Consider the following 17439-nt stretch of genomic DNA (forward strand, 5'->3'; position numbering starts at 1 on the left):
AATTAGCAGATACATTTGCAAAGAGTGCGAGTAAGAGAAATGAAATTGAATTGGAAGTTAAGTATAGTAAAAATGAGATAAGGAGTATAAGTAAAATATATTACAAGAAGAAGTGGCAGGAACAGTGGGAGGGTGAAAAGAAAGCAAGGTTTTATTATAATATTCAAAAAAAAGTGGGGGAGTGTAGAAAAGAAAATAGGAATAAATGAGAGGAAGATATTATATCTAGGTTAAGATTTGGACATGTAGGGTTAAATAGCACTTTGAAAATAATAAATAAACATAGTACGGGGTTATGTAATTTTTGTGGAAAGATGGAAACAGTTATACATATTTTTATGGAATGTAATAAATATAATCTAGAAAGAGAGGAATTAGTAGAAGAGTTAAATAGGAATAAAGTTAAATTAAATATTAGAGATCTGCTACAAAAATCATCTGGAGATGTGGTTTTTAATTCCGTGTTTAGGTTTCTTAGAAAAACAGGTCTAATAGGGAGACTATAGGGATTAGACATCTGGTTCATACTCCAGTCCAGAAGGTGGCGGTAATGCACCTGAAAGTTGTTTGCCAACCGCCATAAAACAAAAAGAAGAAGAAGAAGAAGAAGGAAGAGGAGGAAGAGGAGGCAATAATACAACAAAGACAGTTTATATGTGAAACGTTGTTTTGTTTGTAGAGACAAAGACCAATTTTCTTCTGTAACTTGTTGAGGTAAGAATGTTTCCTGGTTCCTGTAGAGAAGTGCTTAGAAACACCAAGAGCTTCGTGTCTCCAATTAGCTTAGCGATGCTATGGCAGCTTCAGATGGCCTTTCTTGTTGATTTGTTACGTTTTTCTGACAAAGTCAAGTTGTGCTGTTTATTTTTCTATGGGAACCTACGTCACTTTCGCTTACATGCCAGTATAATGTTCTGCTGGTGTTGGTAGCGATGACCTGCTGACGCCATTAAAACTGTGGTCAGCTGATCAGATCCAGAGTCCCCAGATACACCGAGTCTTCTGACTGTTCTCAGTGGAAGTAGCTACAATGATTAAGAAACTTTTCCACCAGTAGATTGAACTGTTAACGATCCCCTTGGAAGAGACAAAATTCCCAAATTGGGATTTCAACCCCCCCCCCCCCCGCTCCATCCGTAGGTCCAGCTATTCGTCATGGAGGAGACCAGCAGGGAGGCTGTAGCGACTGCAGTGCAGCGTGTGGCCGGCATGCTGCAGAGGTCCGATCAACTGGATAAAGTGGAGCAGTACCGAAGGAGAGAAGCCCGGAAGAAGGCTTCTGTGGAGGCCAGACTTAAGGTACTTCACCAAATCAAACCAGCAGCACTGTAACTGAACTGGAAATGTGTGAACAGTCTATTCTAATACTCCATATATCGAGTCAAGTACTCAAGCCGGCCCTTTCTAACATCATCAGTGGATTCTGAGGAACATGGAGCCAAAACTGACATATATAAGATTAGCTCAGAGACAGTTTGTAGAGAGCTTCTTGTTACCAAAAAAACTTTTCTGACCTGCAGTCCTGATCTCAGCCAGATAGAAAGAAAATATTAGGCACAGTGGTGCAGTTGGTAGAACTGTTACCTTGCAACAAGAAGGTTCTGGGTTCAATTCCCAGCCCGGGGTCTTTCTGCATGGAGTTTCCATGAACCCGGTGAGTTCCTTTCTGCTTCACACTCCAAAAACCTGACTGTCAGATAAATTAGCCTCTCTAAATTGTCCCTGGTGTGTGTCCTGTCTGTCTCTGTGTTACCCTGCGACAGACTGGCGACCTGTCCAGGATGACGGATGACCCCACCTCTCGCCTGGAACGTTAGCTGTAGATAGGCACCAGCAACCCTCCCGACCCCACTATGGGACAAGGCTGTATAGAAAATGGATGGAGAGCTCTGGTTTCAAAAATATACCTGTAGTGTTGCTTTGATTTTGTCTTGCGTGTTTGATTTGTTTCTTTCAATTAATTTTCAAGATTAGACGAATGATCTCCAGAGTTGACTTGGAGGAAATCATTCATGCTTTCATGTCATCTCGTCTGGACTACTGTAATGACTTTTTTAACAGCCTGGATAAATCCTCAATTTCACGACTGCAGTCAATACAGAATGCAGCAGCCAGATTTCTCACCAAATCCAGTAAATTCTGTCGTATCTTTCCTGTTCTATATTCACTGCTCTGGCTCCCAGTTGATTTTAGAATTAGTTTTAAAGTACGTGTGCTGACATACAGAGCATTACATGGCCTCTCCTGATTATCTTTCAGTTTGTAACTAAGTATTCTGCTGCTCGTGGTCTTTGTTCTCAAGTCTGAATCTCCTGGTTGTTCCACCAACACTGTTAAAAACTAAAGGGGACCGGGCCAGTTGGTGGCCCCAAGGCTATGGAACAGCTGGCCCTTGCAGCTCCGTTTTTCTGACTCTGTGGAGGTTTTTAAAAAGCAACTAAAAACATTTCTATTTTCCCAGGTATTTAACTCTTGATTTTATTGTGTTTATTATGTTGGTTTTATGTTTTGTATGGTTTCAAATTGATTTTTATTGTACAGTGCTTTGTGATTTCATGTCTGTGAAAAGCATTTTATGGATAAACTTTACTTACTTGAGAATCTCCCATCTCAACCATTCCACGGTGCCTGAACACTTGCTCTCACCAAGCGCTGCCTTTTCCACACAGCTTCTCCTGAGAGCTGCAGTCTCCAGCTTAGCTTTCACCTCACAGATCAGCCCTCTCCTGTGTTTTCCCCCACTCAGTTCCTTCAGACTAGCATCAGCAGCAATTAGCAGACACCTGATGGAACTGTGCATCTGCTGAGCTCATCATACAAAGTACTTCTCAGCCCAACACTCCTATGAATTCTGTAATGAAGAAACCTTGTGATGACATGCTGAGAGTAGTGGAAAGACCAGGAGTTTCTTAAAGAGACAGAGGCCCATTCCAAAGCTTGTGCTATAGAATTGCACTATATTCCATGAAAATGGCTACAGTCAGTACAATACAGACAGTCCTGCTCACCATTGTTGGCACCTTTTCATGTTTTGCATAACTGAGTGAATATCTTCAGAAATAAATGGAAATGTTCAAAATTTATATCAGCAAGATCTTTCAATTGGAGGTCCACAGTATTTTCACAAAGTTATTTCAACGCAGATATATTAATTCCAGAGGACAAAATAGAAAATCAGCATGTGGACTAAGATTGACACCCCTCAATATTTGGTTGCACACTTTTTGGCAGTGATGACGCCCTCCAAACGTTTCTTATCTACATCTATAAGCTTCTTGCTCTTCTCTGGTGGTGTTTTCTCCCACATCTCCTTTGCAATTTGCTCATGCTCTTGAACATTTACAGGGTTCATTTCTCCAATGGCAGATTTCAGCTCCACCCAAAGAGTTTCAGTTAGATTGAGATCAGGACTCATTGCTAGCCATTTTAAAGCAGTCAATTTTTTCCCTTTCAATCATTCCTGTGTGCTTTGGGTCTTTATTTTGCCTCAAATCAAGTTTCCTTACACTGCGGATGGCATTTTGTCTAGAATTGCTTGATAATCTTCTGATTTCATGATGCCTGTGATACGGTCAAGACCTCCAGCAAACCGGTTCCACAGCATTATGGATCTTCCACCATGCTTGACTGTTGGTATGGTGTTCTTCTCCTCAAAGGCTTCATTGTGCCATCTGTAAACATACTGTTTGTGTGCATGACCAAAAAGCTCCATGTTTGTTTCATCTGTCCATCAAACATTGTCCCAGAAGGCTTGAGGTTTGACCAGGTTCTCTTTCGTGAAGATCAATCATTCTTTTTTATGTTTTCAGCAATGGGGTCTTATTGGCCTCTGCCCATAAAACTCTGCTTTCTTTAGTGTGCGGCGTGTGGTACTTGCTGAAACAATTACACCAGATTGCTCCAGGTTGGTCTTCAGGTCTTTAGATGTTTGATGTGGTGTTTTTTCCACCATTCACACCAACCTGAAGGCAGTTCATCACAGGTGCTCCTGTTGCAAATCCTTATTTGTGATTTGCAGTACGTGAGCCGAATTGGGTTTCCATGCTGATTTGCAGCAAAGGGTGCCAATACCATTGACATGGTAAACATTACATTTGTCTGTTTTCCTCATAATGTTTATCTTTTTAAGTGTTATAATTTGCTGTTTTGTATCAAGCAAAAGCTGTCTGCAGTAAAATGTCATGGCGATTGGATGACGCAGGTGAGGGTGAAGAGTCTTCCGCTTTGAATTTATGCCTAGGCTTCATTTCAACCTGAGATTTACACAGAGAAAAACAGCGATTAAAAGGTTTTATTGACATATAAATGAATTGAGGTTCTTTGTTGCTCGGAACCCAGCAGAAGACATTGTGCTGTGAATTGCGATAAGCTTGGATGAACATTTTGCGATGATTATTTGAGACATTTTCCCTCTTACACTGGTGGTGGAGGTCGGAAAAAAGATGGAGGCCTGAAGGAGCCGGGAGCATAGAGGTGGTGAAGCGGTGGAGATGTGTAGAGCACGGCAGATGGTGCCGTTGATGAAGGTCCTTATAAACAGATTCCTGAACAATGACTGGCTATGACAGGGTATGGTCCAATGCCGATAGGCTGCGGCGGATGAACGTGACATGGTGATTGGGTGACACAGTTGAGGCTGAAGAGTCTTCCACTTTGAATTTACGCCTAGGCTTCATTTCAGCCTGAGATTCACACAGAGAAAAACGGCGACTAAAAAGTTTTGTTGACATAAATTAATTAAAGTTCTTTGGTGCTCAGACCCCAGCAGAAGGCATTGTGCTGTGAATTGTGATAAGCTTGGATATGCATTTTGAGATGTCTTCCCTCTAAAAGTGAGTGCCGGGGCCAAGGCCAAGAGACGGTGAAAAGGGAAGGAGAAGGATAATTAACTAAGGAAGTAGGATGCTGACGTGAGATTTTATGGGCTAACAATAACAGGCATGGTACAGTTGAGGTAGATAAGGGCAATAGTAGGGTGTTAGTAAGAAGGCTGATGGTTAAGGAGTACGAGCGGGAACCTGAGGTGACGAGGGATGATGCAATACTTGATGAACTTGATGAATTTCCTTAAGTAAATATTCCATAATACGTACTTAAACTTCATGGGTGTCAATAAATGGTAAGCAGGACTGTAATACTACGCCTTACTTCTTAGTTATTTTAAAGTAAACAAGAAACAACAACTCTGTTTTTCTTTTATAGATTTTTTCATTCAGTGCACAGACCCATTAATTAAATTAGGATATTATTGAAAAGTCCATTTATTTCAGCAACTTTTCAATAACATTATGCACTGCTGAAATAGGGATACCAAGGTTTCTAGATACCAAGTGAAACACAATGTTATAGATTATTACACACGCATAGATGTATGAAAGCCTTTATTCCTGTTCTTTAAGATTCTTCTCTGCTTACAGGTCACAAAAACATGACATTTAAAAATTAGAACCACATATGGTTAATAATACTCATTCTTTAAAACACAAAACTTTGTTTTTTGTTCTGTGATTTTCTTTTTTTAATTATCTTTTTCCTTTCATTAATGTAATGCACCTCACCATGTGTTTCCTACTTTGATATTAAATAAATAAAATTAAAAACTAGAACCAATAAAAAAGTATATTAAACACCCTAATTAAGGGTTCGGGTGGGTGTACTCACCGAACGACTCAACTGCTTGTTGAGAAAAAACAACAGCTGACAGACATTTGATTAACATTATGTGTAAATTTATGTTAAATTTTTGTAAATAATAAGTTTTATCAATTTTGTTTTTTCTTTAAGTATCTAAAATATACCTGTGCTAGTTTGGAAACTAAATCTGTTGTTAATTCTTATATTTGGAAATGTTATTACTACTTTGGAAACTTTTATTACTAAGAAATTAGGAACACACCAGGGGGTGCAGATGTTTTTTGTCAAATGTTCAGTGTGATGATGTGAAGATCTTAAAATGATATATTTGACAACTTTTTGAATTTGATCAAGCTAACTTTTCTTATGTCTAAGTTTTAAGACATTATCAGATATTATTTTGTCAATGTCTTTGCAAGAAATGAACAACGTATAGTTTTCAAAGAATTGAATCGGAATGTGCTAAAAAACTAAATACTTTTTTATAGCACATTTAAGCAACAAGGCATTTCAAAGTGTTTTACAACATAAAAACAAAAATACAAAGTCATAGAACAAATCACCTGTTGCCACCCACAACCTTTACTTGGAGTATTTGTATAAAAGGTTGTGACAAACAACAAATGCCTTTGAAAAATTAGTGGAAAAGGAAAGTCAGCATTGTTTTTATTAAAGCTTCAGTTATGGCATTTAGAACCTTCAAAACAGCAGTAACAAGACTGCAGCTCTTGCAAAATTCTGACTGAAATGGAGGCAAAATAAATATGTCTGGAATCAGGGCTGAATTAGCATTAGGAGAACCTATTGTGTTTGGAGGCAGATGTTTATTTCTCAACAAAAAAGGAAAACAATGCTATTCCTCATTTTGTTGAGCCTGATAAGTAATTGTATTGTCAGTATTCATATACATGTTAACGGTAGTGATCTTGCTGAGTCTCTGTTAAGTATACTCCCCTCCTTTACAGGTTTACTTAAGCTTAAACACTAGCAGATGGAAGCTGTGAGAAAAACAGGAACTTCTCACCAAATCCTTGAGCGCTACTGAAGTGGTTTTGTGTTTTTTGGTTTAGTCTGCCGTGTTTTGGCAGGTTAGACTCACCCTTCAACACTTCCAATAACTAGTTCTGTTTTCTGTGGTGGTGTACAGGCAGCAATACAGTCTCAGCTGGATGGTGTTCGCACAGGATTGACCCAGCTGCATACTGCCCTGCTGGATGTCAAAGATATCCAGAGCTCTCTGGCTAATGTGAGCAAAGACTGGAGGCAGAGCATCAACACTATTGAGAACCTAAAAGATGTGAAGGATGCCGTTGTTCAGCACAGTCAGCTAGCTGCTGCCGTGGAAAACCTGAAAAACATTTTCTCTGGTAGGTTTTGTCATATTATATCTAAAATATGAGTGTTTTGGATCTGTTTAATGTTCTGTATGCTGTTCTATCGTTCTGGGTTCAGTTCCAGAGATAGTGGTGGAGACCCAGCAGCTGACTGAGCAGGGGGAGCTGCTGCAGGCTCACAGGAAGCTGATGGAGCTGGAGTGCTCTCGTGATGACCTTATGTATGAGCAGTATCGTATGGACAGCAAGAACACCAGTGACATGAACCTCATCTTTATCTACTTTGAAGACGTAAGTGTAGCTGAGTGCAATTATAAGATGTTGCTAGCTTTAGTAAGCATCCTGCTTCACTCACAAAAGCAATACAAACCTCCACAAATCTTTATAGTAAGGAAGGATCAATACTCAACATGAGATGTCATGAAGTCAAGGATGCACATGAAATGATTCACATCTTTGGTATCAAGTTGTGATACCAACAGAGCTGAGATCTTAACAATGTTTCACTCACTAGAGTTTATGCAGTTCATATTTGATGTAAATATTTTAGATGTTAAAATAAAGATGAAAAAGGGATTCGAGACTCTGTAAAATCTGAAATATCTTGGAAATGTAACGGAACAGAAACCAAAGACAGCAGCTGTATAGTCTGTGGGTACAGGGAGAGTTCCTGAATGATCCTCCAGTGTCTATCTGAACTGAACTCAATTGGATGCCGGTAGAGCATGTTGAGGCAGGCACGCAATAACTTTCTGCATTAAGCACAGAATGCATTTGGTCAGTCTGCTTGATGGGTCCAAAAAGCATGTGTTCTTCAATACAGCAGCCATTGTGAAAAGAAGCTGACCTTCAGCAGATGGGTTTTAGTTAACATGTCACACATTCATGCAATAAAACTCATCTTCCTCCTAAAACTATCAGTAGGTTAATGCAGTGCATTCTGGGATTAATTGTTTTTAAACCAGTATCTACATGCCTTGTTGTTCAGTCCATCATTACTGGAGACACAACAATGCTTAAAGACCATGCAACCTAGATGAGATGGAATGATTTGCCATGGAAGAATTGGCTCATACACCGCAAGAGACATGTGCCATCCAAGTGAAGAACTACTACAGAGAGAGGCTGTTGTCAGGTGTCGGAGAGACCACATTACCATTAAATCTCAGGAGGGATAACAATTTTGGCTTTGTCATTTTTCAGTTATCTTGTTTATAATTCTGTCCATTAATCAAATATACTAATCAAACTTTGTGGATAGGTTGTTTTTGTTCTTTGGGAGGCAGTATAAGTGTGGTCAATTCTTATTGTGGTCATTTCCTTTGAAATATTTAGAGATTTGTGTGATTTTATTAGGTAAAACCCTTAAGCAGTTCAAATGGTTTTGTTGTTTTCTCTATGTGAAGAAAATTTTTTTATTGTTGCATCATTGTTGACAGAACCATCAGAACACCCAAACTAGTTTTAACATTCCCAGATATAAAAAACAAAATGTTAACTATAAATGTTTTCCAATTTTTCTCCAAGGTACAAAGACTATCAGATGAGCTTGCTAAGCAGTTGTGGATGGTACTGCAGAGGTCCATGGTAACCGTTCGTCGCGACCCTACCATGTTGGTGTCTGTGGTCCGTATTATTGAGCGAGAGGAGAAGCTTGACCGGCGGATGGTTGACCGGAAGAAACAGACTGGCTTCATTCCACCTGGGCGACCCAAACACTGGAAGGACAAGATGTTTCAGGTCAGAGGAGCTTAAATGGATTTACTCATGAATACTTCTCAAAGCCTTCAAGTTAAGAATATTACTGAAACTGTAGGCTCAGAGAACATCTTTAGGTCCAAATACTTCTAAGTCCCTCACAGGAATGCAGTGTTTTATGGCAGACATGGATTACTTTTGGACATTCCGTAATTATAAATCTGGACAACCAAAATCAACTGTGGAGATCCACAAGGGTCCATTCTTGGGCCACTTTAACATCTCCTTTATTCCCGTTGTTGAGATCCCCTACCATATGTAAGCCGATGACACAGTTTTGTCAATGTATGACCCTAGTCCTGTACTGATTAGTCAAAAATATGAGGATCGCACAGTCTCAATGGGGTTGAGGACCAGAGCATGCAAGAAACCTGGTGTAGTTTGGGCTTAGAATCTAAACTTCTACAACTACAAACACATTAACTCAGATACAAAGTCAAAATCTTTGAGTTTGTGAAACTTTGAATGGTGGAAATCAAATGAGTCTTAGTCTTGCTATTCCACCTTTTTTTCTTCCTTGCATACGCCATCCTTTATTGCTCAATCTGACCTTCTCCTCCTCATCAGGTGTTGGAGGGTACTGTGAGCACACGCATCGAGGGCACCCAGGCAGTGACCAGAGAGGCTGATAAAATGTGGCTCGTTCGTCTGCTGGAAATAACCAGGAAATACGTTCTGGACGACCTTATTGTTGTTAAAAATCTCATGGTGCAGTGCTTCCCCCCACACTACAACACCTTCAACAGGTGATGCATTTAGAATGATCACTTCTTTGTAACACTATGCACAATATAGTCTTTTAATTTAGAAGCAACGGGATTTTTTAAAGCTCTAAGTCAGAAAATCTAAACAAAAACAACTTGTGAAATAACTCTGAATGGTAATATATTGTTCAATTTCTGGATGGTTTTATGGTCTAGATTTTTCAGCCTCTATCACAATGCTGTGTCCACTCGTGTGAAGGAGCTGGCCTTGGAGGATCTGGAAGCTAATGAAATTGTGTCACTGCTGACTTGGGTTCTCAACACTTATAAGAGGTTAGTTTGTTACTCAACATGTTTGTTTATAAACACTCACAATACATGTTTAAAATAAATCTAACCCTTTTGAGGTTCTGGTCGGACACTGTAAAGATGGCAGGTTGGTAAAGAGGCTCTCGAGAACTGGATAAATTATTGCAGAATTATTCCCATTAAGCTTGGTAATATTGCATTACAAAAAGCAGTTAAATGGTGCAAGACTGTAATGAAGCCCAACAACAATATAACAATAGAGAAAAGAGGACAAAAAGATATAGACAGAAAAAGTACATCTAACTTATCATAGCATTAAGCGAGTAGGAACTAAGGACAGAATGGCTAGCCTGGAAATGTTAGCTGATAGGGTTCTGCCAGGAAAACAAAGATCAACTTTCAACTCTCAAAGAGGAAATAAGAAAAGTGAACGCAAGAATTCATGAAAGTAGAGTGGCGGCTGGAGAAGATGGAGGAGGTAGCAGAGCTACTAAAATTACACATGAAGCTGGAGGAGCTGGTAGACCCAGAGAGCCAATCCAGGAGAGAGAAAGTCAGAGGGGGCTGAAAAGGGCTCTGAATCGATGATTACATTTGTGGAGACTTTATTGAAAGAGCCACTCAGTCTGATAGGCAACGGGACGGACATGCAGATTGAACGAGCTCATCAGACACTGGGACCACAGCCCTTAGAGGGAACACCGTGTTCAGTTGTAGTGAGGTTTTGAGTTTCAAATGCTGTATAAAGTCATTACTTTGCAAAGCTTGGAAACACAAGGGATTTGTCTGGCATGAAAAACAAATAAATCTGCACCATGGCTACCCACTAGCCAACTTCAGTGCAGAGAGTAAACCATGGTTTTAGGGTACTGAAAGAGAACCATCTTTTTCATTGTTCCTGTTTGCATGTTTGCTTTTGTTTCGCCTGTTCATATTCTATTAGGTTTAGTGAGTGGGGGCAGGCTTTCCGGCGTTATTTGTAAAATGGCAAAGAATATTACCTAAATGGAGAGAATTCAAATAAAGGTGATTTCTTTCTTTGTATAAATGACATAAATAACCAATTAAGAGATGGAGAGTTTTATCTAAACTCAGTAAAGATAAAGTTCAAATGGCAATGTTGCAAAAAAGTTCAACTTGGTTTCGTCTCTTGCCAAATAAAATTAATAATAATTTTATCCAAAGTTTTAAAAATGGAAGCCGGTATCCAAATAGGGAGTGGCTTACATTAATTGTAGGAGTAAATTCATTCTCACTGTTTCTGTTCTGCCCAGGAGGGACAGAGGAAGAATCTCCCATCTAGTCAAGTCTGATTTTGTGTAATTAATCTACCATAGTTTATGTTAAATAGTTTCGGGGTTTGTGGTATAATCATCACACACAAATATCTGAATCTTCTCTGGGACCAATTAAAAGTGACCTCTTTTAATTGGTTATTGCAGAATTATTCCCAATAAGCTTGGTAATATTGCATTACGTTCGTCTGTTGGCCATTTGACAACCAACATCAAATCCTCTGACTTTGGTTATTTACTTTATGGCCTGATATTTGTCCAAAATAGGGCTGTTGCAAACGAATATTTTAGTAATCGAGTAATCTATCGATTATTCTTACGATTAATCGGATAAAAAATTTATAAAATAAAATGTTGGTAAATCTGGCATAACACCAATGTTGCTATCAGATATCAATATTGGTCCATCTTTTCATATTTGAGCGTCCCTAACAATTGCTTTTTTTGTAGTTTAGAAAATTAACCTGTAACAATAACGGTTCACTTTCTAAGTTAACCTGAAGAAAATGTATACAAAAATCTGAAATTATATTCAAATTAATAACAAAGAGGCAGGCTCACAAATACGCTCATAAAAATGTCTGTGCTCCAGCTTTTAGTTTATGTATTCATCTTCAGTCAGTTCAATAGATGAACTCTCACCTTGACCCATATCTGTCAAGCTTTGGGTTTGAGAATAGGGGAAATGTTGCCTGGAGTTGGGGGCTTGGGGTGGTGGGGGACAGGCGAGCAAACGAATGTAAGATGGGGGTGGAGGGGAGGAAAGAGACCAGGGGACAGATGAACTTAAGTCCGGTAAGACGACCGATAGACCAGGGTACGAACGTAAGAATGGGGGGAGCAATACGAGATATTTACGGCACCTTCGTTCGTCACACTCAGAAACTCATCTACCAGCCATGTAGCGCCACGATGCGCTCCGCCACCCGTTTGTTCAGGCCAGGATGATATGAAATTTAAAGTGTGGTTCGTCCGTAAAGCTACATTTGCACAATAAGCATCAACTACTCAGCTGCCCACCGTGTTCAGTCTATCCACTCGCCTGTATAAATACTCCTCAGTGTCTTCCCACCGTTCGCTTATAAGTCGCGTTTGCGATAATTAAATACTCTTTGTAAGAGGGGCATGATCTCATCTTTGAAAATTCACCATTGAACCCATCTACTTCTTCTGGTACTTTTTGGTTCATTAAATTTTTATGACCTCCTCAATTTCCTTTTTTGTGATTGAATCTCTCTTTGCCTTGGCATCTTTTTCTTTGCCTTGGCATCTTTTTCTTTGCCTTGGCATCTTTTTCAGTAAATTTTGGTAATCTAATTACCAATATCCTTAATAGTCTCTATTTTGTTCTTTTCCTCCTCTGAGTCGTAAAGCAGGGGTCCCCAAACTACGGCCCGCCACGTCATTTGGTCCGGCCCCCTGAACAATGCCGGATCCGGCCCGCCTCCTCATACCAGAGAGCATTCAGTGTTTTTTTTCATATATTGTATTTTCCGGTTTATATGTGGATTTTTATTCAACCACCAGGGGGCTCTTGAGCAGATGTGAAACTTACTTTCCCTCAATGGAAAATATACTAGTCAGTATCAGTCACCGTTTCACTCACGGTTCTTTCCATTTGCATTCTGGGTAAAAATCTATCTAAAAGCGCGAATGTGTTGTTGTTAATGTTGGACTAAACCCAAATTTGGATTAATCAAATGGAAAGTCAAACTCAGAAATACCAGGAAAAGAATTAGAAACACGATGGATGAACTGGGAAAAACCCAACCAGTCGTGACTACACGCACTACTCTTCCTACAATATATGCTCACAAATAGATTATTTCTTAATGTTTAAAAAACGTATCCATAGATCGTTAAAGTTGGGAGATCGGACCGAGCCCAATCTCAGACCACAGTCCAATCTTTGTCTCTCTACACCTGACTAAGAAAAGTAGACCCACTCTCTGGAGGCTAAATACAAACTTGTTAAATAGTACACTTTTTAAGAAGAATTTCATAATTGAAATCAAAAGATGCTTGGATGTGAACAATAGTGAAGAGGTGGGTCAGGCAATAGTCTGGGATGCTCTGAAGGGGTAATCGGAGGGAAAATAATAGCCATTTTCCTCAGACAAAAAGAAAATTAAACAAAAACAAAAATCTGTTGGAAGAGGAACTAAAAAAACTAAAGAGCATTCCAAAACCCTCCAGGAGGCAACTAGAACTAACATTGAGTTGGTAAAAAAAAAGTTGAAAAAACATGCAAGAAATGCAAAAGAAACTACTAAACAGAAATACTATGAGACAGGCCCTAGCATTTAAACTACAAAAACAACAAGATAATAGAACTATTCACAAAATACAAAAATATTACAAATAGGGTTGAAACAAGCTTAGAAAATATTCACAAATGCTTTAAAAACAAATTTAAAACTTCATATTCACAACCAAGTTGAGTAATGGACAGTGGATAGACACATTTCTTTCCCAGCTCACTCTTCCCTACATTACAGATGATTTAAACGAATAATTAATATGCATAACTGAAGCACAACTAACATCAGTTATTAGAAAGTTGAGAAAGGAGGGAAATCCCAGGGAACAGATGCATTTCTCTGAGTGGTACCCAGAAATGCAAGATCAGGTGGCATCTGTTTGAGTTTTTAACTGTGTGCTAGAAAAGAAAATAATCTTCATAGAGAGATGCAATTATTTTACTAATTCCTAAAAAGGGAAAAGATTAGTTGAATTGTGGAAACTACATCAAGTGTGTCAAGTATTGATAAGAAATTATTGGGGCATGCCATAGCAATGCATAGGGAGAGCAGTGACTAACCTGCGAAGCAGGTCAGTCACTGCTCTCCCTATGCATAGCATGGCAGGCACCTATTGTTCTACACCCAATAGAATGTCTCTTTATATCTTTATTTTTCTTCCATTACCGTTAATGCGGCTCGTACCGCTGCATGCCCACCCACAAAAGTGGTATCAAATCGTGCGGCTCGATGCCGAGAAGGGAGCTATTATTTTTATTGGGATTCTGTGTAAAAATGACGACATAAATTGAGAAAAACGAAAAAACTTGAGTCTGAGGAACTCACAGCATCACTAAGATTTCTCTCTGAAACACACACACAGCACAGTGGAGGTCTGACTCCAAAACTCTGTTTAACTCCCCCTCACAGGCACAAATAGAGGCCTATTGATCTCAAAGTTGGTCATGACATAGATACACATGCCTGCTCCTGTAAAATGTTTTCTAAATTTTCCTAGGGCTTATGGTTTTTTGTCAGGGTCCTGGAGACCGACGCTGGGTGTCTCACAAGTATAGAAACCTGCATCTTGTCTGACAGAGAGAGCCAGCCCAGGTGCAGATCATTAATTACCATAGCAACGGGTCCCAGACAGAGGCAGTGAGTATTCCCACAGCGCTGAATCAGATCTCTAAATGTATTGTGGGAAGAATACATATTTCCTGTGACTATTCATGTTTTGCTTACAGAAAATTATTACTTGTCTGAATTTTTGAGTGTAAATTAAAATCTTTACTATGAAAATTGAAATTGTTTTTAGAAATGAACAATTACCAACTTTCTTCATGTTCTGAGCTCAGCGCACACCATTTTTCTCTCATCACTGCAATTACTGTGAATGAGCTACAGTTCTATCTATGGCTAAGACTCAGTTAAAACAGAGGCCTGAGCAGCATGTCAGAACTACAACATGGCGGAACACTGACTTATTACAGAGGAGGACTTGGCTGGTATTATAAACTACTTGTGCTTTGAGCATTATATAACTGATTTAACCCGATCACTATTACACATGAAATTAGTGTGGCAATTTCAAATGAAGCTTATTGAAAATTTTCAAAATAAAAGCCTTGACAATTTTTACATCATGTAATTGCTCTTTTTTGTGTTAGATAACTGGTTTAACCAATCCACTGTTACACATGGGATTAGTGTTGCCATTTCAAATGAAGTTTACTGAAAGTTTCAAAATAAAAGCCTACATACTCCCCTCATGTCAGTGCACCGCCACAGGCGGTGCAAAAACATTATTCTTCTTTTATGTTTTTTTTCTCAGGATAGTGAACTTAACATCAGCACAAACATTAGCATTTCACTGCCACCCACTAGTGCACTTCCTTGCACGCATTAGCATTTTACCTAAAATAAGCTTTTAGCCAATTTATTTACTTATTAGCCATGTTTAGAATACTGATTGGACTGAGTCAATGGGTGACAACATGGTAGTGATACCCCACATTCTACTGATACCATTCATGCTATTATTAGCATTTTGGCTAATTTTACCGTATGCAACATACTGAATGGTACAAGTACAGCTTAGTCCACATGCTTCTGACTCTCCACAGGTTATTGACTACATTGAAGCTTTCTTTAGCATTTAGGCTAATTTTTAGCATCGGAACGCTGGGTCCAAACCGACGGGCACACTTTGGCAGGCCCCTTAAAATTTCTGCAGGAATTTTCTAGTTTATTGCTATAATTTCTCAGAGACTGGACAATATCTTGCCAGTGATGATCCATAAGGACCACAAAGGACATCAGAAAAACCTTCCATATTAAATCACGTAGTACAACAAAAAATAGACCTTTGTACTGAGTTTAGATCTGGAGAAGGCTTTTGACTTGGTCAGATGATCCTTTCTTTATAAAGTGATGTCCAAATTTGGGTTCCACCAGACTATAATTGATGTAATTGCAGCATTGTACAATAAATAATCTGCTAGGAGAAAAAATAACTTGAGATCTATCTGATCCTTTTACTTTGGAAAGAGATACAGGGTTGGGATGCTGTGTTTCGCTACTCCTCTTTGCTCTGTTTATAGAGCTGTTAAGTCAGTGGATAAGGCAGAGGCCAGACATAACAGGAGTTCAAATGGCCTATGAGGAACAAAAGATGTGATTCTTTGCAGACAATTTACTGTTAACTATAACAAACCCAGCTCAAACTCTACCCTTGTTTAGATGCCGGAATATAGTATAGAAACAAGTTTCATGCATGAACTTGATTTCAACAAAGACAAAAAAACATTAAAAATAAAAATCTTGTTATGGCTGTTTCCTATTTTTCTTGTGTATTTTGATTAAAATAGGCCCCAACCTGCAAATATCTGAAGAAGTCGTCCTTTTCCAACACATTAGACACATTTCTCAAAACTCTGAAATGTCCTCTTTTGGAAAACTAAACGGTTAATCCTTTGGGAATCCATCCTTTAAATATTCCATCATTCTTATTTGGTTTAAATGCTGAATCAATGGCACACTGAGTATTTTCATCTTATCTAATTTATAAATTCTAACTATCATTCTCCAAGAGTCCTGCACTGTGTATAGCATTTACTCATGTGGTATCATCAATCCCTCTTGTAAATCTTTATCCGTTATCACTGAGGTATTCCTTCCACTGTTGTGCCTTCTATATCTTTTCATTCTGCATCATTAGATGGAGAACAAAGACAGATCACTGGTCTTAACTGATCTGCAAAGTAATGGTCCTGTAAATTGGGAAGACCCAGCCCACCTTTCTCCTTCTTTAACTGCAACATTCTGTACCTCCCTCCAGCCTTTTTCCCCTTGCCAAATATACTGCAATAATAATATGCCCCATTATACAAATAATCTTTCTGGAATCTGAATAGATAAACACTGAAATAGATAGCAAGCACGGAAGAATGTTCATCCTGACTGACTCTATTCGGTAATATAAATTTGAAAAAGGGATCAAATTACACCTCCGTATATCTGATTTTAGGTTTGAGATTAGGGATCCATAGTTGGCATCAGAAATCCTGAAAAAAATTGGATGGTGTGACCTCTAAATATTTTATTTATTCTGCTACAATTCCACTTGGTCCAAAGATTGTCCTGTAGGTTGTAGGTTAGTGTTAAAACCTAACACTAACCTATTGTATTGGTAATTTTCATCTTGAAACCTGATAGTGAACCACATTCTTCAAACATCTCCATAAGTATGGTGATACAGACTACATAAGAAACAGGTGGGTGAAAATAAAATCATCTCATCTGAAGACTGGCAAAGGTTCGACAAATTACACAGTATGGCCAATACATGGAGATAATTCTGTTGGAAAAACACTGTTTGATATTTTGTAACCCCAACTCAGAAAAACAACAGGGCAGTGGAGACACCTGTTGGAGACTCTGTGGAACAATTGGGGCAAATCATTGTCATATTTTCTGGGGTTGTCCAGTGATTAAACTATTGTGGGAGTAGTTATGTGATCACTTATAAACACCTTTACTGAGAGAATCCCCTGTAAATGTGAAGCCCTGTACTTAGGAGACATTCCATTTGATAACTGCTCTCTGAAAGATTAAAAACTGTTTAATACTGGCAGCAAGCAAAAAGACAATCACTAGGAAATGG

At 38.8% G+C, this 17439-nt stretch overlaps 1 protein-coding gene across 1 annotated transcript in view; it reads left to right on the forward strand.

Annotated features, from left to right (window-relative positions):
• The first annotated feature begins 295 nt into the window (after positions 1 to 295).
• exoc3 (exocyst complex component 3) overlaps positions 296 to 17439 on the forward strand; it is a 30545-nt gene continuing 13401 nt past the window's right edge. Inside the window, exons 1-7 of the mRNA XM_088014366.1 lie at positions 296 to 714; positions 1141 to 1299; positions 6782 to 7001; positions 7087 to 7259; positions 8496 to 8708; positions 9294 to 9472; positions 9647 to 9763. Coding sequence (XP_087870492.1) covers positions 1156 to 1299; positions 6782 to 7001; positions 7087 to 7259; positions 8496 to 8708; positions 9294 to 9472; positions 9647 to 9763 — 1046 coding nt within the window. The 5' untranslated portion in view covers positions 296 to 714; positions 1141 to 1155. The remainder of the gene's footprint in view (positions 715 to 1140; positions 1300 to 6781; positions 7002 to 7086; positions 7260 to 8495; positions 8709 to 9293; positions 9473 to 9646; positions 9764 to 17439) is intronic.

This window comes from Poecilia mexicana, unplaced genomic scaffold (assembly GCF_051168715.1).
Source record: "Poecilia mexicana isolate PSO_F unplaced genomic scaffold, ASM5116871v1 scaffold_17, whole genome shotgun sequence".
Lineage (NCBI taxonomy): Eukaryota > Metazoa > Chordata > Actinopteri > Cyprinodontiformes > Poeciliidae > Poecilia > Poecilia mexicana.